We start from the raw sequence: 21,218 nt of genomic DNA on the forward strand, positions 1-21,218 counted from the left end.
CAGCACCTGAGCAGTGAATGTGCTTTGATGGCAGGGATGGTTTTGGGAGCATCTAAGAACCTCCTGGGAGTCAGTGCCAAGATGTGAGGCATTAAAACCCCTCCTTGCTCCTGACCCCCTGGCCTGGCTGGCTATGGGGCAATAAATCCTTTGGCTTTGGTTTGTATTGGAAGAGGTGAAGCACGAGGGAAGCCTTTGGCAGCGCCCAGCTCTACAAGAGCCCGGGTACCAGTACCTCTAATCCTGCAGCACCAGCGGGTCCGGGCATGCCTTGTGGTCCTGGATCTCCCTGGGGAAGAAGGAGGAACAGCTCTGTCCCCAGAAAACCCCTTCCTTGCCTTGTTGGCTTTGGATCCCAGGTAGGGAGGGTCCCATAGCAGGTGCCATAGGTCACCAGCCTGTCCAGGTCTGACCCAGCTCCTAACCACAACCAGACCTTGGGCAAAGGGTAGGAAAGGGCACTTCACCCAGAGATGAGGGTTGGAGCCATCACCCCACGGTACCTTCGCTCCTTTGGGACCATCGAGTCCAGGAGCACCTCGAAGACCCATCCCACCCTGTTCAGGGCACAAGCAAAGGAGTCTCATTGAGTCAACCCTGCCCAGGGCTCCCAGTCACACACGTGTCCCCTGCCAGGTCCGTGCTTGGCCGAAACGGGAGGAGGGACATGATGTGACTCACAAACCGTCCTCTGGCTCCTGCGGGTCCCACATCTCCGGTGACACCAGCCTGGCCCTGGGACACAGAGGGAGATGTGCTCAGCGTTGACCCAGACTGCCCAGCAAGGCACAGATGGCATCATGCGGCTGTTTGTGTTGGGAGGGCCCTTAAAGCTCCTCCAGTTCCAACCCCTGCCACAGACAGGGACCCCTTCCACTGGAGCAGCTTGCTCCAAGCCCCTGTGTCCAACCTGGCCTTGAACACTGCCAGGGATGGGGCAGCCACAGCTTCTCTGGGCACCCTGGGCCAGCGCCTCAGCACCCTCACAGGGAAGAGCTTCTGCCTAAGAGCTCATCTCAGTCTCCCCTCTGGCAGGTTCAAGCCATTGCCCTTGGCCTGTCCCTACAGGCCCTTGTCCCAAGCCCCTCTCCAGGTTTCCTGCAGCCCCTTTAGGCACTGGAGCTGCTCTCAGGTCTCCCCTTCAGGAGCCTTCTCTTGTCCAGGCTGCCCCAGCCCAGCTCTCTCAGCCTGGCTCCAGAGCAGAGCTGCTCCAGCCCTCGCAGCATCTCCGTGGCCTCCTCTGGCTTCACCCCAACAGGCCCAAGTCCAGACTATCCTCATGTGCCAACAGGACCCAACATTGGAGTCCTGCCCACGAGACACAGAGCTCCCTAATTATGGAGCCTTGCCAGTTCCCAGCACTTTCTATGCTGTGGGTGCCAGGCTGTGGGTGCACTGGGAGGCTGATGGGCTGAGGCAGCCCCTCTCTATGTACTTGCCAGCAAACCTTCGTGTCCCTTCTCTCCTTTATGGCCTTGTCCTCCACGTTCCCCTGTAGCAGCTCCTGGTCCTGGTGCTCCAGAAAGGCCCCTTGGGCCAGCATCACCCTGCTCAGGGATGGAGACAGAGGTGCCACCGCAAAGAAGAGAAAGGAACAGCAATAACATGAGCTTCTGCTTGGAGATGACGTTTCACCCTCTCACTGGGTGCCGCAGACACGTTCACTCTAGAGTGCTCAGGTGATGCCAGGTCTGAGCCCTGCATCTCCAGGGGTCCTCAGCCGTGGGGACACCCCTGTCCTGCTTCAGCCCCCACCATGGCAAATGGAGCAGTGGAGGCTGAGCAGGCTGTGGGTGTTCCTGAGCTGCTTCAAGGAGGGACAGAGTTAGAGGCGCTCACCTTCTGCCCCTGTGGTCCTGGCTCGCCCATGTCTCCAGCATCACCAGCATCGCCCTGCCCGGAGAGGAAGTACAGCATCAGATCCAGTGCCTGCTCCCCAGCTCCATCGCAGTGGGCTTAAAAGCTGAGCTCTGACTTCCAGGGGTTTCTCCACCCTCCCCTGGTTGGGATCTCAGTGCTGATGGCCCCCAAGCTTTACCTGCACCAGGCGGTCACCTATAGCTGTGACCCGCACTAGCCCCAAAAGCGAGGACACAGCAGCCGAGCAACACCTCATCCAGCAAAGGGACCCCAAAGCATCAGCTCCCTCCTTCAGTGGGGCACCTCAGCCTGTCTGGGGCAGAGCTGCAGCTCTCCAAAGCTGGTGGCACTCAGCACTCACGTACCTCCTTGCCTGGCTCTCCAGGTCTCCCTGGTGGCCCTTTGGGCCCATCTTCCCCTGGCTCCCCAGGATCCCCTCTGATGCCTGGAGCTCCACCGATTCCTGCCTCTCCCTGGGCAGGATGAAGACAACCGGGATGATTCTGGCTCTACCCATCATCATTTCCCACCACCCCAGACTGCCTTGTGCCAGGTACCCGAACCATGCCCAGCAACGTAAACCTCTGGGCATGCTGGGGGTGGGTTTCAAGCCACCCCACGTGGTCCTTGCCCACCCGTGCAGCAGCGGGGCCAGGCGAGCCCAGTGCCACTGGTATCACCCCAGCTCCCAGCAGGGACTGACCCGCTCGCCTTTGGGCCCCGGCTGCCCCTCTGCTCCTGGTGGTCCTGGTGGTCCCTGGGGAGGAAACACAGAGCCCGGCCCTGCCATGGGCTGTTCACTGAGCCCTTGGCTCAGCTTTAACCTTCTGGTTTCAGTGAGGATCAGAAACCTCCTCTCTCCATTCCCCATCATTGGAGAAGGTGCACAGGGAGAGACGGGCTGGAGCAGCCCCAGCCGAGGGGAGGACGTGGCTCCTCAGTGATGTACCTGCTCTCCATCCAGCCCGCTGACACCAGCATCCCCACGATGTCCCAGGTCACCCTGCCAGAGGACACAGACATTAGCACAGGTCCCTCACAGACCTTGCTGTCCTGGACACCCAGGGTCTGCAGGAGGGCTGGCAAGGCTCTTCTTGCACCTTGCATCACACATGTATCCCCATCCCGCTGGGAAAAGCCAATGGCCAAAGTGGGAGCAGTTCCCCAATAGCCCTGGGGAGGAATCCGCACTTTGGGCAAGCAGAGCAAACCCAAGGCTCCGCCTGCCTGGGCAGATCCTGAGGAACCAAACCACCTTCCCCATCCTTACCTTCTCTCCTCTCATCCCTGAAGGCCCTTCAGGTCCGTTTGGACCTTCCCGGCCCTGCAGACAAACAACCCATGTCAGCAGTGAGGCTTTGCCTTAACTTGAGAGGCCTCTGCATCTCGCGAGCATGGATCTGGGATGCCCCAGCACACCACAGGCAGAGAAGCCTTGAACCAGCTTCCTTTCCCCTTCCCTTCCTGCAGGAGCTTTAGCTCCAGCACAATTCCTGCACCCCATCCTACCGGCTGAGGCAGGAGGTTGTGTTGGGAATGATGGAAGGAGCCACATCTGCACTCACCGGGTACCCAAACGGACCAGCAGCACCAGCAGCCCCAGGAGCCCCTGTTTCTCCTGCTGAGCCAGGCTTCCCAGGAATGCCATCCAGCCCCCGTGTACCAGCAATGCCCTGCAAGGCCGAAAGGCCACTTAAGCACCCAAAACACAGCCCAGGGTGCAGGGAGAGCAGTGCCAATGGGAGCCCCATGCCCAAAGCAGTTGGGCCACCATGGTACCACCTACATATGGTGGGTACTGGTGCCTCATCACTGCGGGTGCAGGAGGGCACTTCCGTCCCCGTCCCTGGTTGTCACCACCCAGCTACCCAATGCAGGGTCATTCTCTTCCCCACAACCAGCCTGGAGATGAAGCTGCCTCTAGAGGGGACACCTATCTTTCATCCCACCCAACTTCAGCCTGCAGAGCATCTCTGCACCTACAGCTTTCCCACTTACAGGCAGCCCTGGAAGTCCTCGAGGACCTGGGTCTCCCATTCTGCCCTGAAACAAGAAGGGTGCTCAGCAGCATGGTCATGGCAAAGGGACACAGGGGACCCTGAGCTGGGTGTCCGTGCACCATCCACATGTGCCTGGGCCACCTCAATAGTGTCTGTGCAGCATCAGGACAAACCAGGCCAGCAAGAAGCAGGACCAGGGTCCTGCAAAGGCTTCCAGGATCCATGCTGCCAATGCTATGGGTAGCACATGGTGTGTATTGCAGAGTGTGCCCATCTACAGGCAGAGGGAGAGGAGCAAGACAGGCTTGGGAAGCACAGGAAGCCCTACCTGAGAGCCAGGAGGACCTCGTGGACCAGGGGGACCCGGCAGGGCCTGGGGAGGAAAGTGCCATCAGAGCCCCACACACATCCCTGACTGCTCCGCTCTCCCCAGTGTGCAGCCCATTGATGCCAATGGCAAAGATTTCCCATATCCCATCCTCAGCCCAGCAGAGGTGACTTTGCTCAGCGCCTCTCCAGCGGGATGGAGTTAACGGGGGTGGCAGCATCAGCACTCACCTTAGGGCCAGCTTTTCCTGGGAATCCCGGTGGGCCTTGGGCTCCCCTTTCTCCCTGTGACGAGACAAGAGATTTCCTTTGCTCCCTGTTTCCAAAGCCTGAACTCCCACCCCAGCGCATCCCTTCCCTGCTGTGCTGGTGCTGGGTCTCCCAGCCCTACCTTGTCCCCCCTGCGCCCTGGCCTCCCACGGTCACCAGCAGGTCCTGGGTAGCCCTGGGGAGAGCGTGGTGTTAAGAGGCAGCATCTCCAAGTGGTTGGGAGGAGAAGGATGAGGCTGAGCCCAGGGAAAGGCAGGACCCCGGCACTGCAGGAGCCTTGGGAGCCTCCCGGAGCCCTGCTGCTGCCTGGGGCTGTCACTTACATAGGTGCCAACAGGTCCTTGTGGCCCCTCCGAGCCAGGCTTCCCAGGCAGCCCCTGCCAGGCAAGAGGAGGCATCAACAAATCTCTGCTCCCTGGATGCTCACGGGCATCTTCTCACCCTTGGTGTTTGCATCTGAATGCCCAAGGTCCCCCCATGTGTCCCCATGGCAGCCAAGAGCCTCTCAGGGCTGTTCATCACCATCACTGCTCCAACCAGCCCCAGCTCTCACCTTTGGGCCCAGGGAACCTGGGTCTCCATCAGGTCCAGGTTTTCCCAGAGAGCCCTTTGGAAACATTTGGAAAGGAGGTGTCATGGAGGTACTGAGATGAGAACAGCCCCGCCAAGCCACCACTGCTGCCTCTGTGCTCAGGGGTGGGCATCACTTGGTCCAGACTGGGGTGGTGGGACCAAACTCTGCCACCATGGCCTGTCCTGGTGTCTCCTGCACAGCAGCACCCCATGGCTGTCTCTCTGGTGGGGTTGCCGCTAGGGAAGGTGACAATTCCACCCTCGGGATCATTGCGAAGCCCAGCCGAGAGCAGGCTCTAAGGGAGAAGCTCTTCCCTATGCAGGAGGTGCTCTGGGTCTCCAAGGACATGGAACTGTCCTCCCTGAACCTGTACTTCCATGTCCACCTGGGATGGAGCAAGCTTTGATCCCCTCTCAGGACCACCCGTGTGTGAAGGGTTTCCAGGGGCTGCCATCCCCATAGGAAGCTGCAGAGTCCCTTGGACAGGCTGAATCCCTTGGGAAATGATCCTGCTCTGCCCCAGCTATTTCTGCCATTGAGGCTTTTTAATGCATTTTAACAAGACATTATGACCAGGTCTTCCAGATGCTCTGATTCCCTGCTCATTCCCAAGGTGGGAAAGCCTCATATCCCCCACCAGTGGCATCAGGCCTATTGACTTCCCACCTAAGAAAATGCAGAGTTCATGCAGAAGGGACATTACTGTGTCCTTACTATGGATCCAGGAGGTCCTGTGTGCCCGTGGGGCCCCTGCAAGCCAGCAGAACCCTGAAGGAAAGGACAGAAGACAAGTGATGGGAGGACAGCAGGAGGGATGGAGATGCTCTCTCCTGGCATGCTCCAACACCAACCCAAACCAGGGAGGGAAGTGCCAGGGTTTCTTTCCTTTTGCATTTCAGAACAAAGATTAACAGATACCAAAAATCCTACAGAAGGGAGAACTTGTCACCAGCCCAGGCTTTGTGCTGGCCCTGCTTTGGACAGCAGCACCAGCGATGAGAAGTCATTTTGCAATAGGACCATTCCTTCTCCTTCACCCCTTAGCACTATTCTCAGCAGGTCCCTGCTCTAAAGGAGCACCTTTTGGCTGGTCTTGCTCCGTCAGGGCCAACCACCTCTCGCCCTCCATCCCACGGATATGCTTTTGAGGCACATCCCAAAGGGATCGAGCTGAGCAAAGGGAACAGGAATCAGCCATCCATGCAGCTCTACTCACCGGTGCTCCCCTCCTGCCCGTGCTGCCCATGGTCCCTGGGTGACCCTGCAGGATAAGCAAGTGATGAAGAGGATGGGGAGGCAGAAGCAGCCTCTCCCAGTCCCACCACAGCAACCCAGTGCCTTGCCATCATGGCAAGGTCCAACACAGTGTCAAGGTCTTGACCCACATGGCCATGGGGATGATGGGGTTGGGATGTCCCCGCCATCCCCACTGGGCTCAGCTCCCCCTCTCGATACAACCCACTGCTCCAGCCCTTGCCAAGTACAGAGTGTAGGATGGGAACCTGTGTACCAGGCTTTCCTTCTGTGCCTTCTGCTCCTGGGATGCCCCGCGAGCCCTGGAAGGAAAATCTCCTCTTAGGAAAGCAGAGCCCATGGCAGGACTCATCCACCCCAGAGCCTCCCCTCCGGTATTGAACGGTGGCACATCCGCAGTGGAGCGGTCCCCAGAGTGCTGCTCTGTACTGAGCGTTCATTAATGCACAGCTCATCCCCACACAGCTCCTCCCTGCTCCATCCCACCTTCGGATGCTATCGCTGGGAAATAACACGAGTGTGGGAGGAAACCCGTTCCCACCACCACCACCTCGACCTTGCTTTCCCCCCCCTTGCCCCAGCTATTTATTCCTTCACCGAACACGACTCTGGATGACAGAGTTTGCTTTAAAAGCTGTTATTTCCTGCATTTCCTATGCTGGGCGTTAAGAGGGGAGTTGTGGTGTCAGAACACTCCATGCAGGCTGCAAAAGCTGCTTGTTCCCAGCTTATCCTGTGCAAGTTCCCAAGCAGAGCCAGACACTCTGAGCCAGCCTCATCCCAGGATGCTGCTTCCCAAGAACCAGCTTCCCTATCCCAGTGCTGCTGGCACCACAGGGATATGGGTCATCTACTTACAGGCAGCCCTGGAACTCCAACCAGCCCACGCTGACCCACACGGCCCTGGAAAACAGGAGTGTTAAGAAAACCAGATCTACCAGCGATAAACCTGCACATCTGGGGCAAAACTGGTGCCTGGAGGTGCTGTGGCTCAGCCCCAGCACAGCCCAAACCACCCAGTGAGGGGACTCCAGAGTGGTTTCAGTCTCCCACAGGCAAAGATGCTCCAAGATGCAGTGACGAGTACCAGTGCCCCATTACTTACCTGGGCTCCCCGTGGTCCTGGGGGTCCCCTGAGGCCATCAGGTCCTTGGCTTCCCTAAAATTCACACAGAGGGATACACAGTCATTTTAGGCAGTGCTCCAGGCGTCCCCCAGCATCTCCACCACGGTAAGCACCAAAGGGATCCATCCAACCACCTTGGCAGGTCAGTGCATGGCTGCTGTGGGTGCAGGGATGCAGTGCATGAGGTGGAGGGTGACAAGAGGCTGGATCATGGTGCTGTGCCCTGGATGGAGGGACCCATGATGGAGCTGATGGGCAGGGTGGCCTCATCCTTGTCCTGCAGCCAAGGATGAACACAGCCCATGAGAACCAGGGCCCACAGGAAACACTGGCACTGACCTTGGGTCCCTCGCTGCTGTTCAGCCCCACTGGACCAATCTGCCCTTCTTGCCCCTGCCAGGAGAGAGGAGAGGAGTCAGCAGGGTAAATGCAGCCCCTGCTCCTCTGACTGCTGCCCCAGCCACCATCCATCCCTGCCTTGTGTAGGGGAGAAGTGTGGCTGGAGGTGACATCAATTGAATGGCAAAGTGACCTGGGGCACCAGCTGAGCTTCGGGGTGGGGATGGGGGCTTCCCCTGACCCCAGACTTATCATAAAATCATGGTTTGTGTTGAAGGGACCTTAAAGCTCCTCCAGCTCCAACCCCTGCCACGGGCAGGGACCCCTTCCACTGGAGCAGCTTGCTCCAAGCCCCTGTGTCCAACCTGGCCTTGAACACTGCCAGGGATGGGGCAGCCACAGCTTCTCTGGGCACCCTGTGCCAGCGCCTCAGCACCCTCACAGGGAAGAGCTTCTGCCTAAGAGCTCATCTCAGTCTCCCCTCTGGCAGGTTAAAGCCATTCCCCTTGGCCTGTCCCTACAGGCCCTTGTCCAAAGCCCCTCTCCAGGTTTCCTGCAGCCCCTTTAGGCACTGGAGCTGCTCTCAGGTCTCCCCTCAAGGAGCCTTATAAAACTGGCCAGGGTCGGTGTTGGCTCAAAGCAACCCCGTTGACTGGTTTTGGTTCCTGCTGATGGAATGAAAGGCAATTGAAGGGATTGGAGTGTGGACATCCCTGCCTGCTCCGTTACAGCCCAAATCCCAGCTCCAGCTCAGTGCTGTGCGGCAGCAGAGGAATCGAGCTGCATCTCCATCTCCCGGAGAGCAGGAGGATCTGCTTCTCATCCTGAATAGCAAACACGAGAGCAGATCTAGGCAGGCATCCCCAGCATCCCCTGAGGGGGAGGGCAGCACTCGCAGGGGGATGCTGCAGACCAAAACGGAGGGTGGGAAAATATCATCCCCCCTTTTCCTTCTTCTGGGAAGCTGGAAGCCACCGAGAAGAGCAGCCAGCCTGGCTTCGGTTCCAGGCACAAAGACTGATCTGTGGCTGGGCTTGTCCATCCTGACAGCTCCCTCGGAGCACACAGAGCAGGAAAAGGCACTCTAAAGATAGTGCCTTGTTTCCGTGGCTCCCTGATGCTGCAGAGTTCGGCTCCTGCATCTGGTGATGGTCAGGGCTGAGAGCAGCAGCACAGACCTCAGAGCTGGGCAGGAGTCAGGGATGAGCATCAGGTCAGGAGAGCATCCTATGAGTTCCCAATATCGCTGTGCTGACCTGGAGCAGTGGGAACCCTGCAAAGATGCTTGGGCAAAGGCAGTGGGATTGGGATTGAGCTTGGACCTTGGACCTGCTGGAAATCAATCCCCTGCCTAAAGCCACCCTCTCCTCGCACTGCTGGACCCACCAGCTCATTCCACAGAGCCAAGAACCACAGAACCAACCACGTTGGAAAAGACCTTTAAGCTCATCCAGTCCAACCGTTCCCAGCACTGCCAAGGCCACCACTAACCCATGGCACTGAGGCCTCGTCTCCACGGGGTGTGAACACTTGCAGGGACGGTGCCTGCAGCCCTGCCCTGGGCAGCCTGTTCCAATGCCTGAGCACCCTCTGGGGCAGGAATTGTCCCTCAGCTCCATCTAAACCTGCCCTGGTGCAGCTTGAGGCCGGTTCCTCTTGTCCCATCCCTTGTTCCTTGAGAGCAGAGCCCAGCCCCTCCTGGCTCCATCCTCCTCTCAGGCACTTGTAGGGAGCGATCAGGTCCCCCCTGAGCCTTCTCTTCTCCAGACTGAACCCCCCAGGTCCCTCAGCCCTTCCCCATCACACTGTGCTCCAGGTTCTGCACCAGCTCCAGTGCCCTTCTCTGGTGCTGCTCCAGCCCCTCAATGTCTTTCTTGTAGTGAGGGGCCCAGAACTGAACACAGAAATTGAGGTGCAGCCTCACCAGTGCCCAGTGCAGGGGGACATTGCTGGGGTCAGTGATAGGGGTGCAGCTGGAGGGGTCTGGTACAGCCAAGTCAAAGCTGTGTTGGTGTCAAGCACCTGAGACCCCAGGGATGCCCTTGGAGCAAAGCTCCCCATGACCAAACAGCGCAGAGGAAGATGCCGTTTAAGGGCTCCCTTGGTCCACACCGGCTCCCATCACCCCAACCAGCACAGAAGGACCAGCACTGCTGGGGACAGCCCAGAGCCTTCAGCCCAAAGGCAGAGCAGGGTGGCAGAGATGCCCGGGGTGCTGGAGGGGAGCTGGGATTGGGAAAGAGGGATTCTGGGCAGGCATCGAGACACAACATCCATTGCCCAAGTGAGGAGTGATGCACCATGGGCATCCCTCAGGGCTGTCCCCTCCCCACACCAGCCTCAGCACTTACCTCTGGTCCCTGGGGCCCTGCTGCTCCTCGGGGGCCAGGGAAGCCCTGCAAACCGACCTGGCCCCGAATCCCTGGGAGTCCTCTTGCTCCTTGTGCTCCACATGGACCCTTGGAGGAATAAGACACAGCCAGGGCTTGAAACAGTCACTTCCTAGGGCAGGAACCCCTGAGAGTCCTTCGCTTGCTGCCTCTCTCTGCACACCCAGCCTTTGGCATGGGGCTGCTGTGGGTGAGCACCACACAATGCTCCTCAGGAGCATCCCTGGGGCAGCAGCTATGGGGCAATACATCACTTTTGGACAGCCAAAGCAAGCCAGAGCAGGCAAGAGGGGATGAGGGGTGGCGGTGGGTGGGATCAAGCACAGCCTGAGCTGCCCAGCTCTTACAGCCCCCAAAAGCCCTCTGGTCCCTGAACAACCACAGCAATCCCCATCCACCAGCTGGAACAGCTAAAGGGATGCCCCCAGCAGCCCATGGATGTGGTACCTTGTGTCCTTTGGCTCCTAGGTCCCCCTTGGCTCCAACCGGACCTTGAGAGCCCTGCAGGAGCAGCAGAGAGGAGGATGCATCAGGAAACCCTGTTGTGCCCCTCCTTGCAACCAAAGCGTGCTGTGACCCGGCTCTGGCCTCAAAGGAATTCAGCTTTGCCCAGCTTGGATCAGGGCTTCCCTCCCAAAGGGGGTTTCAGAGCTGGGAGCAGGTACATCTGCATCTCCTCATAGCGGGGGGGGGCTCGAGGTTCTGGTTCCTTCACCCCCAAACCCTTCGTGCCCCCAGCACCCTGTGCCAATGCCCCCCAGCTCCCTGCCTGCAGCGCGGGTGGTGGCAGCGCAGGTACAGCACGAGGATGACAAGCACCTTGTCCTCATTGCTGTGGCCTTTAACACAGGCTAAAGCAGCCCCACTTCCCTCGTGCCTCAAACAGGGTCTCAGGACACACGGTTGGGTCTGAAAGCTCCGTATTACAAAGCGAGCCCAAATGCAGCTCTGCCTCCCCCAGTGGCACTTGCCAGCTCTTCAAAAGTCAAGTCCAAACACAGGCAAAGGATTTGGAGCTGGTGCTTTGGGCTGCTCTAACGCGGTGCTGCTGCATCCCAAGCAGGGGTGGCATGGGAGCATCACTCACCCGCTCTCCTTGGGTGCCTTTGGAACCTGGTAGGCCAATAAACCCCTTCAGAGAGACACAAAATGCAGGTTACAAAGGGAAACTCGTGGGGGTGACGCGCTAGGGGCTCAGCACATGAGAAGCAAATCATAGAATCATGGAGTGGTTTGGGTTGGAAGGACCTGAAGATCGGGGGCCGTGCTCTGCTGGGATGCTGAGGGGCAGGAGGGAGGAAGCCCAGGCTGCCCCAGCCTCCTTATCCATTGGAAAGGGCAGCTCAGCACCCTTGGGTGCACCCAATTGTGCACCAGGGAAGGGACAGGCAGGGCTGGCGCTGGGGCATCTCTGCTGCTAAACCCATAGGAAAGCAGCAACTCAAGGTCGCTGCAAGCAGCACTCGGAGGAGCTTTGGGGTTTGGAGATGAACAGCACGGCCATAGGGACGTGGCATCACCCCCCAGCCCTCGTGCCACAGGAAACAGGGAGTGCTGGGGGGAGCAGAGCATCCTCCCGCAGTCAGGGAGCATCCTGCACCCAGCCACCCGCTCCCATGGACTCACCACAGGCCCCTCCTGTCCCTGCTGCCCCCTTATCCCGGGGACACCGTCTGTGCCCTGCAGGAGGAGAGCTGGCATCAGGTCACGCGTGATGGGCAGAGAGATCCCATCCCCACCGCGTCCCCTCCCCGGCTGCTGGGGACCTGCAGGCCTCATTGGAGAGCTCTGCAGCCCTTGATCCCCTCCACGTCAAGGGCCAGGACACCTCAACCCCACCTCTCAGGTCCCTCCAAGCCCAGGTTTCATCCCCACAAAGTCAAAGCAAGGCAGCAAGATGCTCTTACAGGGTTTCCTTTGGGACCAGCAGATCCCTCCATCCCGGCTGGACCCTGGGGAGAAGCAAAGGCGATGGGAGGTTTGGGATGCTGCTCCCTACCCCGCTCTGCGGATCAGACCTCAGCTCATAGGAACCCTGCCCAGGGCCCCAGGAGCTGCCTGTCACACTATAGGGATCACGTCCCCATCAGCTCACCCTGGCACCCTGCCCGTGTAACACAGACCTCGTCCATTCCCACCCACCCATGGGGCCACAAAGACCCTCGGGGACCAGGATTTCACACTCTTTGCAAGGCACATGGGGGGCAAACCCAACAGCTCCTTCCTTGCTTAGAAAGCCAATGGAGGTACCCATAGCTTAGAGACAAGGGACAGCACCCTCTTACCTGTGTGCCCCTGGGGCCGGGGGGGCCACGTCTGCCCTGCAAGCCCTGTGGTCCCTGCAAAGCAGCAGGGGTGAGGAGATGCTGTTAGAATCAAAGCCCTGCACCCATCGTGCAAAATGAGATCACAGCCGCACTGGAGGAGACCCCATCCTGGCACCCCCAAGACCCCACATCACCAAGAGGTTTGCTCATGTACATACCTGGGGGCCCCGGGGGCCAGGCAAGCCAAGAGGACCCATTTCTCCCTGTGGAGAGGGCAGGGGATGGACAGAATGAGTGCAGTGGCTGGGAAATCCCAAGTAGCAAAGGATGGGAGCCGGGGCAGACCCACCTGAGAGCCATTGACACCTTGGCATCCAATGGATCCTGGCTGGCCAGGCTCTCCCTGCAACAGGAGAGCGTGCTCGGCCCTGCAGCCACGTGCACCATGAGGAGGAGATGGGATGGGATCCCCCAAGGCATCTCCCATGGGGCTTTCCCAGTGTGCATGAGGTTTAACACCATTTATCCTCTGCCGTTCCCTGCTCCCCATTACCAGGAGGCTGCACTTTAAGCAAACACATCCTCAGGTATAAATCAGCCCAAGGAGTGAAACCAAGCAGGACGTGGTGGCACGTCCCAGCCATGGGGGCCCCTAAATGGCAGCAGCTCTCCCAGCTCAGCCAGCACCCATGATCTGGCGATGGTTTGAAGTGAAAAGCTGTGACTTACCCTGGGGCCAGCAGGGCCTGGGGGACCAACTGAGCCACCTTCTCCCTGCAGCAGGACAGAAAGGATGCTGTTTGCCAGCCTGCTGTGTCCTGATCCTCTCCTTTTGGTCTTCACATCAGGCATCAGCTACATGGCGCCCCTTTGAACAGCTCCCTGGCCATTCCCTGGCTCCCCCTGTCCCTTCATGTTGGAAGATGCTTCCATTCACCACCCCCAAACCACTTCAACTTCCCTTATACATCCTCTGCAGACCCTTTGACTGCCTCCCATAGACGTGGCAGCAGTTAAAGCTATCAGGATGCTGAGAGCACCAACCCAGAGGCTGTCAGGCAGGGATTCAGCTCAGCTGAAGGTGGTCACCTAAAAGGACCCCCCATGCAATGTGCTCTGCAATGGCTCATTCCATCACCAGCCAGAATGAGCTGGGATGCTCCTGTCCCCACCATGCCACGTGCCTGGTTGCTCTGGAGCAGTATCCCCATTAATAAGAGCCACCTCCAGGACAAAGATGCAGATGTTTAGTTTTAGGTCCAGCTCTTGGGGTTCTCTCTTTAGTAAAGAGCAAACCACAAAGGGGTGGCAATGGCTGGCAAAGCCAAGTCCCCATCTTTCCAATGGGGAGCAGCAGGTTCCTGCACATCTGAAGGGGGCCTACAAGGATGCTGGGAAGGGACTGTTCATCAGGGACTGTAGTGACAGGACAAGGGGTAATGGGTTCAAACTTAAACAGGGGAAGTTTAGATTGGATATAAGGAGGAAGCTCTTTACTGAGAGGGTGGTGAGGCACTGGAATGGGTTGCCCAGGGAGGTTGTGAATGCTCCATCCTTGGCGGTGTTCAAGGCCAGGCTGGATGAGGCCTTGGGTGCCATGGTTTAGTGTGGGGTGTCCCTGCCCATGGCAGGGGGGTTGGAACTGGATGATCTTAAGGTCCTTTCCAACCCTAACTATTCTATGATTCTATGATTCTATGATACAGAGAAAGCAAAACCACTCACCTCTGGCCCCACGGGGCCTTGGAAGCCCATCACACCCTTCAGACCCGACATGCCCTGGGAGAAAAGCCGGGAGCGGGGGTCAGTGGGGTGCCCACGTGCCTTTGTCCCATCCCTTGCAGGAGGAGCAGGGACAGCTCAGGCTATGCCCAAAGGCAGGAAAACGTGGGCTGGAGCCAGGGATGGGGCTTGGGGCACATCAAAGCATCTGCCAGGGAAAGGGGATGGAGGAAGGAGCAGTCCCGGCGCGGTGGGGATGAGACATCCCCTGCATCGCTGTTAACTCACGTGAAGCCCGGCAGGACCTGGCAGCCCATTTTCTCCCTTCACCCCCTGGAAAAGCCAAGAGCAGGCTGAGCCATAGAGGAGAGCACAGCCTGGGGCTGGGGGCCATGGTAGGGAAGGGCATAGCAAGGCAGACACCCTCTCACCTTCATTCCCTTCTCTCCTTTCTCCCCAACTGGTCCAGGGTCACCCAAGAAACCCTAAACCGGGAACAAGGACGTGTGAGCCCGAGCTGGACCATCAGGAGCCAAAATGTGGCTGCTGCGCTCCCCCAGAGGGGTGCTGCAGGAAGATGGAACCCTCAAGCTTGTGCTGAATGAGGCACCCCAGAAGCAAAGCCTGGCTTGTCCCCAGCAAAGGGCCACCCCATGGCGTGCCAAGCTGGGGCTGCACCACACCATATGCATCCGTGACAGGGATGGGGTCCCCAAGGCAGCGCTGCGGCAGGGCCATGGCCCTTGCCTGTGCCTTGGAGGACACTGGATGCCCTGAGCTTCACACTGAGGCAGTGGGGAAGGGAAAGAAAACCTCATGGGCCCGTATGAGTGGTTCAATGCTTCCTGTGTTAGCAGCTGCCAAGTACTCAAGCATGGAGAGGGAAAGATGCTCTGTATGGATGCTAGGATGATGCTCACAAGCATCACAAAGTACGGGCCAGAAAAGACAGATGATAAACTACATGGCACGGCTGTTTCAAAAGGAAGACCCTGGGTTTCAAACATCCTATAATGATCAGATTGAGGAGCCCAAAATCTCCTCAAAATTATAAGTAACATTTAGAAAGGGGAAAAAAAAGAGGTGACAAAACACCAGGGTTTAGTCTTTCTATGGACATTTTACATCCTGGCTGCCAAGCCCCTGGAAACACAGCGATGTGGGTACCAGGCACTGCTGGTGCAGTACCAAGGGAGCCAGGAACACAGAGCTCTTGCTGTTGGCATCAAGTGCCCGCACTGGGACTGGGGCAGGGAGGGCTCTCTTACCTCTTCTCCCTTCTCCCCAGCCAGCCCCTGGTCACCCTGGAAGCCCTGCAGCCCCTGTGGAGAGGGACGAAGGAGCAGAGCAGTTGAGAGGCTGCCCAGTGCTTCCCATCCATACCTGGTTCCAGCCCCGCTGCACTGGGAGCTGCTGTGTTTTGCCCACAGCCACCCCAGCACAGGCTGCATGGGGCTGCTGAGAGCCCCAACCCTCTCAGCGTGGTCCAGTCCCTGCCACCATCCTCCACCCAGGCTTGGGGCTGCAGCTTCCCCATCCCGACACTGGTACCCCACGGCCCTGCTCGCCCGTGGCTCACCTGCTCTCCTGGCATCCCCCACGGCCCTGGTTTCCCATCCAAGCCGGGTTTGCCATCCAAGCCAGGGTGACCGGAGCGTCCTGGAGAGCCCTGGAGCCCGGCTTCACCCTGCAGGGGAAGAGCCCAGCACAGAGACGTGAAACATCCACGTCAGGATGACAGCGATAAGTGAAACACTGAGCCCTGCCTGCCCCTGCCTCCTCACAAGGGGATGGGGAGGGATGGCCGGGGGAGAAGCTTCATGCATCCCAACACTGGGATGGGGATGTGTCCAGGATCTCCAACCAGAACCAGCAGGGAACAAAGCGGAAGGCCAGCAGGAAGCAGTGCATTAAGTGGTCATTAAGTGAAAGCCTTCTCCATCTGCTTCTGAGCGCTGGAGCCAACACTCCAAGACATTTCTGATGCTTTCCCATGCAGAATCAAAGAATCCCAGCCTGGTTTGTGGTGGAAGGGACCTTAAAGCTCCTCCAGCTCCAACCCCTGCCACGGGCAGGGACCCCTTCCACTGGAGCAGCTTGCTCCAAGCCCCTGTGTCCAACCTGGCCTTGAACACTGCCAGGGATGGGGCAGCCACAGCTTCTCTGGGCACCCTGGGCCAGCGCCTCAGCACCCTCACAGGGAAGAGCTTCTGCCTAAGAGCTCATCTCAGTCTCCCCTCTGGCAGGTTAAAGCCATTCCCCTTGGCCTGTCCCTACAGGCCCTGATGAAGAGTCCCTCTCTGGCATCCAAAGGCACAAGAGCCTAAGGAGATTTCTCTGGGCTGGGCATCCCCAGCTAAAGCTCAAGTGTAGCTTGTGTTTACCCCTTGGCTCACTGGCAATTGTGAATTAAGGCAGGATAAAGCAGTCTGGAACAAAGAGATTTCCCTTCAAATCCCTTCGATTGTTTGGATTTCTCAGCAACTCAGGGACATTTGGCCAAGTCCAAAACCCAGGCTTTGTTTTAGGTTATGAAGTCAGCGTCTGAAGGGAGGTGCAGCTGCAAGTGAGGAATGAGGTTGTGAAAATGCAGCAGCTTGTTTGGGGCAGGTTTGCTTTGCCATCTCCCTCCCCAAGGCCTTCAGCATCTCAAACAGCCATGCTCATCCCCATAGCTCATTAGTGGCCATGTATGTTTGAGGCACCAACCCCAAAAAGCAGCATTTTTGCCCCATTCCAGTCCAGTCCTGGCTTTGTGGAATATTTCTTTGTGCTTTGCAATTGGGGAATATCGTTCTTTGCAGTCTTGCAGGAAGGAGACCTGGGTTGCACTGCATCTTGGGCTGTGCTCTGAGGCAGGGGAGCCTCAGTAGATGCAGAACACACCATGGGCAAACCCAGCCCAACTTGCGCTCAGGGGCTGATGCAGGTGGATGAAATCCCTCCTCCTCTTCCTCACCCCTGCTGTCATCCCATCAGCATCCCCTGGTCAATAAGAGCAGGGAGTGCAGATCTGTTGGAGCCTCAACAGGCATCAAAGACCTCTTGGTCCAAGGTCTAGAAACATGAACCTCAACAAAACCCAGCCCAGGCTGGTCAAGAGCTGAGCCCAAAACTCAGCTGAGTTTCCTGGATGGAAACCTGCCACTTAGAGCCTTCAGCAGATGCCAAAGCAAGAGCAGGAGAGCAGGGGGATGGAGACAGGGCTGTGGCCATGTCAGCCCCTCAACCCAAAGCCATCGGGCTTGCACATGGACTGCGATGGGTGGAAAGAATTTGCTCCTTTCCATTCCTGTGCTAATCCCCCCCTAAACTGCTGACTCCCCTCCCACATCTTGTTTATGTGAAGACTGAGAAGAACTTCGGCACCTCTTGGTTGAGCTGCACTGACAGACTCCAGTGTTTACATTCAACCGGCTTAACAGAGCCAGTGATGCCTTCCAGATGTTGGCAGCTGGTAAAACAGCAACCTTGGGGTGCATCCCTGCTGCGAGAGAGTGGGACAGGACACTAGGAGCAGGATGTGTGATGGAGAGCAGACACACATTGCTTGAATCAACTCTAGCTTTTGCCATAGCTGTAGAGACTCAAAGATCCAATACAGCTGCCAGAACCAGCCTTCAGCATCAGTTCATGCAAACCCAGCCTTCCTTGGCTCCTCTTTTCAAGCCAGAGGAAAAGCAAGTCCAGTTTTGGAGAGGAAGGCATGGTGACAATGATGGCAGGAGGAAAGGAAGGTCACTGCTGAGAGGGAGCCAAGGGGACCACGGTGCCATGAGCCAGGTTGCTGGGAGATGCTATGCAGAGTGGGAAACACTGGAGGGCTGGAGGAAGGTGTTTGCTCCAGCCAGGAGATGAGGAGCAGCAGGATGGGCTCTGCTGTCCCTTTGGAGCAGCCCAGCAGCAACCAGAACAAATGAGCAAGAGGCAGAAGGGTGCTGGGGGACACCAAGCTGTGCTGGGACAACTGTGCCAGCTTGTGTCCGGCTACATGAGAGGGCAGGGAGTGATCTGAAGACAGGCTGAGAACATTGGGGCTGTTCAGCCTGGAGAAGAGAAGCTGCGTGGAGACCTCGGAGCAGCTTCCAGTGTCTGAACGGGGCTACAAGGATGCTGGGGATGGACTCTTCATCAGGGACTGTAGTGACAGGACAAGGGGTAACGGGTTCAAACTGAAACAGGGGAAGTTCAGGTTGGAGATAAGGCAGAAGCTCTTCCCTGTGAGGGTGCTGAGGCGCTGGCACAGGGTGCCCAGAGAAGCTGTGGCTGCCCCATCCCTGGCAGTGTTCAAGGCCAGGTTGGACACAGGGGCTTGGAGCAAGCTGCTCCAGTGGAAGGGGTCCTTGCCCGTGGCAGGGGTTGGAGCTGGAGGAGCTTTAAGGGCCCTTCCAACACAAACCATTCCATGATTTTATGGAATTCTTCCATGAGCCTGTGCTCCCACACCCCTTCAAACCAGGCACCTGTTTCCTTGCCCAGCTCCCAGACAGGCACCAGACCTGCCTGTTGCAGTTCTTCCTCACCCGGAGCTCCAGGGCTTGATGCAAGAGGGGCAGGGTCTCCGAGCATCCCCCAGCACTGCCACACACTGAACCTCTCCAAACTGGGCTTTCCCCGCATCCCCTCCCCAGGACCCCACTCACCGTGTACCCCCGGCGGCCTTTCTCCCCTGGCTCTCCTGGATCTCCACAGGGTCCCTGTGCACAAACAGGGATCAAGTCACCAAGCGCGTCCCCCCCCATCCTGCCCCATGCCGAGAGCAGCTCACGGAGGCCTTCATGGGAGGACAACATGCACAGAGGCAGCTTCACGCAGGGCAAGGCAGAGCAGAGGATTCACATCCCTAAGCACACCCTGACCACTTCCGTGGGCTCTGTGGCCAGGGCTTGCTTGGAGGTGGTGACAGATCCACTTCCCCCTTTTCTGTAATGCCCTATGGAAGGTCAGGACAGGGAGTTTTGCCTTCATTTCCTTTGCTTCATGCCATTGAAGGCAGCTGGGGTGATGGGGAGAAAGCACGACCCAGTATCCCGGGGGCTGCAGAGCCACCAGCCTTCTGCTGGCCCCACACAAGTGCTTCATCAGCCATTCCCTGACTTGGTTTTGTGCCTCTGGGAGGGTTCCACATGATCCCCATGCAAACAGAGGGCAGGAACCTGATTCCCTGGGGAAGATAAGCCAGCATCATTCAGCTGGCAGAGACAGGCTGCGTCTGCCAACGCAACCCAGGGAGTCTGGTGTCATCCATCATCTGCACTCTGGTGGGAAGCAGACAAGCAATGGGGTTTCTTTGAAACCCAATCCTAAGGCCCTTAATTACAGCATTCCAGGAGCCACCAGAAACAGATCCTTTCCAGGGCAGCTCAGTGCAAGTGACTGGGGACATGGACTCTGTCCCCTGCCCAGGGCAGCGAGCATCACCCAGCTACACAGAGGACATGGGGATTTCTTACTTACAGGTGCTCCTGTTCTGCCTGGATGCCCTGGTGGCCCGGGGGCTCCGGGTTTCCTCTGGATTGAAGGAGAGGAACATTGGTAAAGCACATCTCATTGGTAAGGGGATTGGAGAGAAGAAATCGCAGCTGACCAAGCCAAGAGAAAACGCAAACCACAGGATGAGGTACTTGGCAGCGATACTCACCGGCCAGCCCGCGTGCAGGAGCTGGTAAAATGATGATTGCTGAAAGGAGAATAGGGAAAAAAGCAAAAGGTAATAAATAAATAAGTCCTAAATCAATTTTTGCTGCTTCAGAGTATGTTTCCCATTGCTTGGGAGGACACAACAATGAAGCAATCCTCTAATTCACTGATTCTTTCTATACTATTTGTATTCAAGTCACAGGAGAAGGCTTAATCTGAGGACAATGTGTAGGAGATAAGGGACTACCTTGGCCTTATCAGCAAATTAAGACAAGAAAGCTCGCTTCTGAAGTCTGAGCTCAGCTCCCCCATGGATGCCCACAGCATGCGTAGATGTTGGCACTGTGGTGTTGGTGAGCGCGGGTACCACCATCCTTAGCCCAGGCAGGACTAAACCCGCTGTTTGCACACTGCCGTTTGCCCCAGGTGGGAAACCTCATCCCAACCAGCCCCATCCAAAGCCCTGGAGCAGTCGTGGCTGGGGGATTTCTCCTTGATGCTTCCATTGAGCAAATCTTTCAGGTACTTCGAATTGGTCAGGAGACCGGATGACCACAAAGAGGGGGAAAAGCCCACTCAAAAGCCACAGGGTAAGATAATCCAATCACAGTCACAGCTAATCCCATTGTACTTCAAAGCCAATGTAAAGATCCTAAAATCTCATAGAGCAGCATCTTCTCCACACACTTCCAAGCCACGTTCCCCCAAGTTTTGGGTGATGGCAAGGAAACAAAATGATGTCTATCTCCAACACATCTACAACACATAGACGCATAGAATAGTAAGGGTTGGAAAGAACCTTAAATCTCCTCCAGCTCCAACCCCTGCCACGGGCAGGGACCCCTTCCACTGGAGCAGCTTGCTCCAAGCCCCTGTGTCCAACCTGGCCTTGAACACTGCCAGGGATGGGGCAGCCACAGCTTCTCTGGGCACCCTGTGCCAGCGCCTCAGCACCCTCACAGGGAAGAGCTTCTGCCTTATCTCCAACCTGAACTTCCCCTGTTTCACTTTGAACCCATCATCCCTTGTCCTATCACTCCAGTCCCTGATGAACCTTAACCTTGTCCTTGACCTCACTTGGAGCATTGTGTGCAGTTCTGGTGTCCTCAACATAAAAAGGACATGGAACTGTTGGAACAAGTCCAGAGGAGACCACGAGGATGATCAGGGGATTGGAGCACCTCCTGTATGGAGACAGGCTGAGAAAGTTGGGGCTGTTCAGCCTGGAGAAGAGAAGCTGCATGGAGACCTCAGAGCAGCTTCCAGTGTCTGAAGGGGGCTACAAGGATGCTGGGGATGGACTCTTCATCAGGGACTGTAGTGACAGGAGAAGGGGTAACGGGTTCAAACTGAAACAGGGGAAGTTTAGATTGGATCTAAGGAAGAAATTCTTTACTGAGAGGGAGGTGAGGCACTGGAATGGGTTGCCCAGGGAGGTTGTGAATGCTC

The 21,218-nt window shown here is 57.5% G+C and overlaps 1 protein-coding gene across 1 annotated transcript in view; it reads right to left on the reverse strand.

The window, feature by feature from the left end:
- LOC308227664 (uncharacterized protein) overlaps positions 1 to 21,218 on the reverse strand; it is a gene marked incomplete at both ends in the record, with an annotated part of 53,903 nt that overhangs the window by 7,296 nt on the left and 25,389 nt on the right. Inside the window, 39 exon segments of the mRNA XM_080630416.1 lie at positions 236 to 289; positions 504 to 557; positions 682 to 735; positions 1,440 to 1,547; positions 1,840 to 1,893; positions 2,226 to 2,333; positions 2,564 to 2,617; positions 2,810 to 2,863; positions 3,131 to 3,184; positions 3,426 to 3,533; positions 3,859 to 3,903; positions 4,189 to 4,233; positions 4,419 to 4,472; positions 4,579 to 4,632; positions 4,781 to 4,834; positions 5,011 to 5,064; positions 5,746 to 5,799; positions 6,248 to 6,292; positions 6,534 to 6,587; positions 7,144 to 7,188; positions 7,391 to 7,444; positions 7,751 to 7,804; positions 10,102 to 10,209; positions 10,588 to 10,641; positions 11,228 to 11,272; positions 11,767 to 11,820; positions 12,048 to 12,092; positions 12,426 to 12,479; positions 12,626 to 12,670; positions 12,757 to 12,810; positions 13,137 to 13,181; positions 14,133 to 14,186; positions 14,418 to 14,462; positions 14,561 to 14,614; positions 15,398 to 15,451; positions 15,709 to 15,816; positions 18,773 to 18,826; positions 19,587 to 19,640; positions 19,771 to 19,809. Coding sequence (XP_080486542.1) covers positions 236 to 289; positions 504 to 557; positions 682 to 735; positions 1,440 to 1,547; positions 1,840 to 1,893; positions 2,226 to 2,333; positions 2,564 to 2,617; positions 2,810 to 2,863; positions 3,131 to 3,184; positions 3,426 to 3,533; positions 3,859 to 3,903; positions 4,189 to 4,233; positions 4,419 to 4,472; positions 4,579 to 4,632; positions 4,781 to 4,834; positions 5,011 to 5,064; positions 5,746 to 5,799; positions 6,248 to 6,292; positions 6,534 to 6,587; positions 7,144 to 7,188; positions 7,391 to 7,444; positions 7,751 to 7,804; positions 10,102 to 10,209; positions 10,588 to 10,641; positions 11,228 to 11,272; positions 11,767 to 11,820; positions 12,048 to 12,092; positions 12,426 to 12,479; positions 12,626 to 12,670; positions 12,757 to 12,810; positions 13,137 to 13,181; positions 14,133 to 14,186; positions 14,418 to 14,462; positions 14,561 to 14,614; positions 15,398 to 15,451; positions 15,709 to 15,816; positions 18,773 to 18,826; positions 19,587 to 19,640; positions 19,771 to 19,809 — 2,280 coding nt within the window.

The sequence above is a fragment of the Psittacula echo genome, assembly GCF_963264785.1.
Source record: "Psittacula echo genome assembly, chromosome: 16".
In the NCBI taxonomy this organism is placed as follows: Eukaryota; Metazoa; Chordata; class Aves; order Psittaciformes; family Psittacidae; genus Psittacula; species Psittacula echo.